This window comes from Eimeria tenella, genomic scaffold (genome assembly GCF_000499545.2).
Source record: "Eimeria tenella Houghton genomic scaffold, Eth_scaff3912, whole genome shotgun sequence".
NCBI classification, from domain to species: Eukaryota; Apicomplexa; class Conoidasida; order Eucoccidiorida; family Eimeriidae; genus Eimeria; species Eimeria tenella.
The window spans coordinates 1-1323 of record NW_013544829.1 but is presented as its reverse complement, the minus strand read 5'-3'; the positions used below and the strand labels follow the sequence as shown (position 1 = coordinate 1323).

At 58.6% G+C, this 1323-nt stretch overlaps 1 protein-coding gene across 1 annotated transcript; it reads right to left on the bottom strand.

The window, feature by feature from the left end:
- Nucleotides 1–226: 226 nt before the first annotated feature.
- On the bottom strand, nt 227–830 carry ETH_00037255 (HEAT repeat containing protein, putative; the record flags this gene model as incomplete). The annotated part of the gene is made up of 2 exons (XM_013379758.1): nt 227–298; nt 504–830. Coding segments are annotated over 2 exons (399 nt in total), but the record flags the coding sequence as incomplete, so codon positions are not given.
- Nucleotides 831–1323: the final 493 nt, after the last annotated feature.

Below are 1323 nucleotides of genomic sequence, written 5' to 3'. Positions count from 1 at the left end.
CAGCAGCAACAGCAGCAGCAGCGAACTGCTCTATGCACGCCCTGCTGCTGCTGCTGCCGTAGGGCGGCAGCAGGCTATACACAGGCCGACACAATACTCTGCTGCTGCTGCTGTTGCTGCACTTATAGGGCGGCAGCAGAGCAGGATCCGGAGGCCAATACATTGCTCCTTCTCTCGCTCTTGCTGCTGCTGCTGCTGCTGCTGCTGCATTTGTGAAGCCACGCACCTGCAATCCCTCAATAAGCAGGGGGGCGACGCGCCCCACAGCCAACTCGGGGGGAAGGGCTCCGGCGAGTTTCTGCAGCCAAACATGCACTCAAGCACGCTCCTGCTGCAGCAGCAGCAACAGCAGCAGCTGCAGCAACGCAGCAGCAGCCCTGCAGCAGCAGCAACAGCAGCCCTGCAGCAGCAACAGCCGCAAAGCAGCAGCACCAGCAGCGCTTCAGCAGCAGCAACAGCACAGCATCAGCCCCACAGCAGCAGCAGCAGCAGCAGCAGCTGACCGGGAGGGCGTGCTGCACCACGATGCGCTGCAGGTAAGAAGTGGCAAGCGGTGCTGCAGTCTCTCCCCCCACAGCGTCGAAGGAGGCCCGGGGGCCCCTGGGGGCCCCCGCCTTGCTGAAGCAAATTGCCAGCCGCGGCAGCAGCGAGTCCACGGCCCACCGGGGGCCCAACACCCCTATCAAGTCCTGAGATTTCAACAAACACCCACGCTGCTGCTGCTGCTGCTGGTGTTGCTGCTGCTGGTGTTGCTGCTGCTGGTGTTGCTGCTGCTGGTTTTGCTGGTGCCGCACTTGCTGCAGGTGCTGCTCGCGCTGCAGCAGCTGCATTTGCTGCAGCAGCTGCTGCAGTTACATGCAAGTCCATAAATGTGGAGTGCATGTATTACCCAATGCACTGTATACGCCAAGTGCAGCACAAATGGGTAGCAGCAGCAAACTGCTGCACAGCTGCAGCAGCTGCTGCGCAGCGCCTGCACCAGGTGTACGTACACCTCATGCAGACTCCGCAGAGCCCCAGCCAGCGAATGCAAAAGGTTTTCTAAAGTATTTAAAAACCTAAAAAGTGCAAATAAAACTAAATAAAAGAAGACGTGCATGCATGCAGCGGGTGTACGTACCTTGCATGCGCAGATGGCAGCCTGCCGCACTTGGTGGATTCTGTCGAAAAAAGAATCCAGAAAGAGTTTTGAAAAGAACATTAGAAACACTTCGGGGCCCTGAGCAGCAGCAAGCAGCGCAGCAGCAACCAAACACCCACACCCTCAAGCAGCAGCAGCAGCAGCAGCAGCAGCAGCAGCAGAAGCAGAAGCCACAAAAAGAG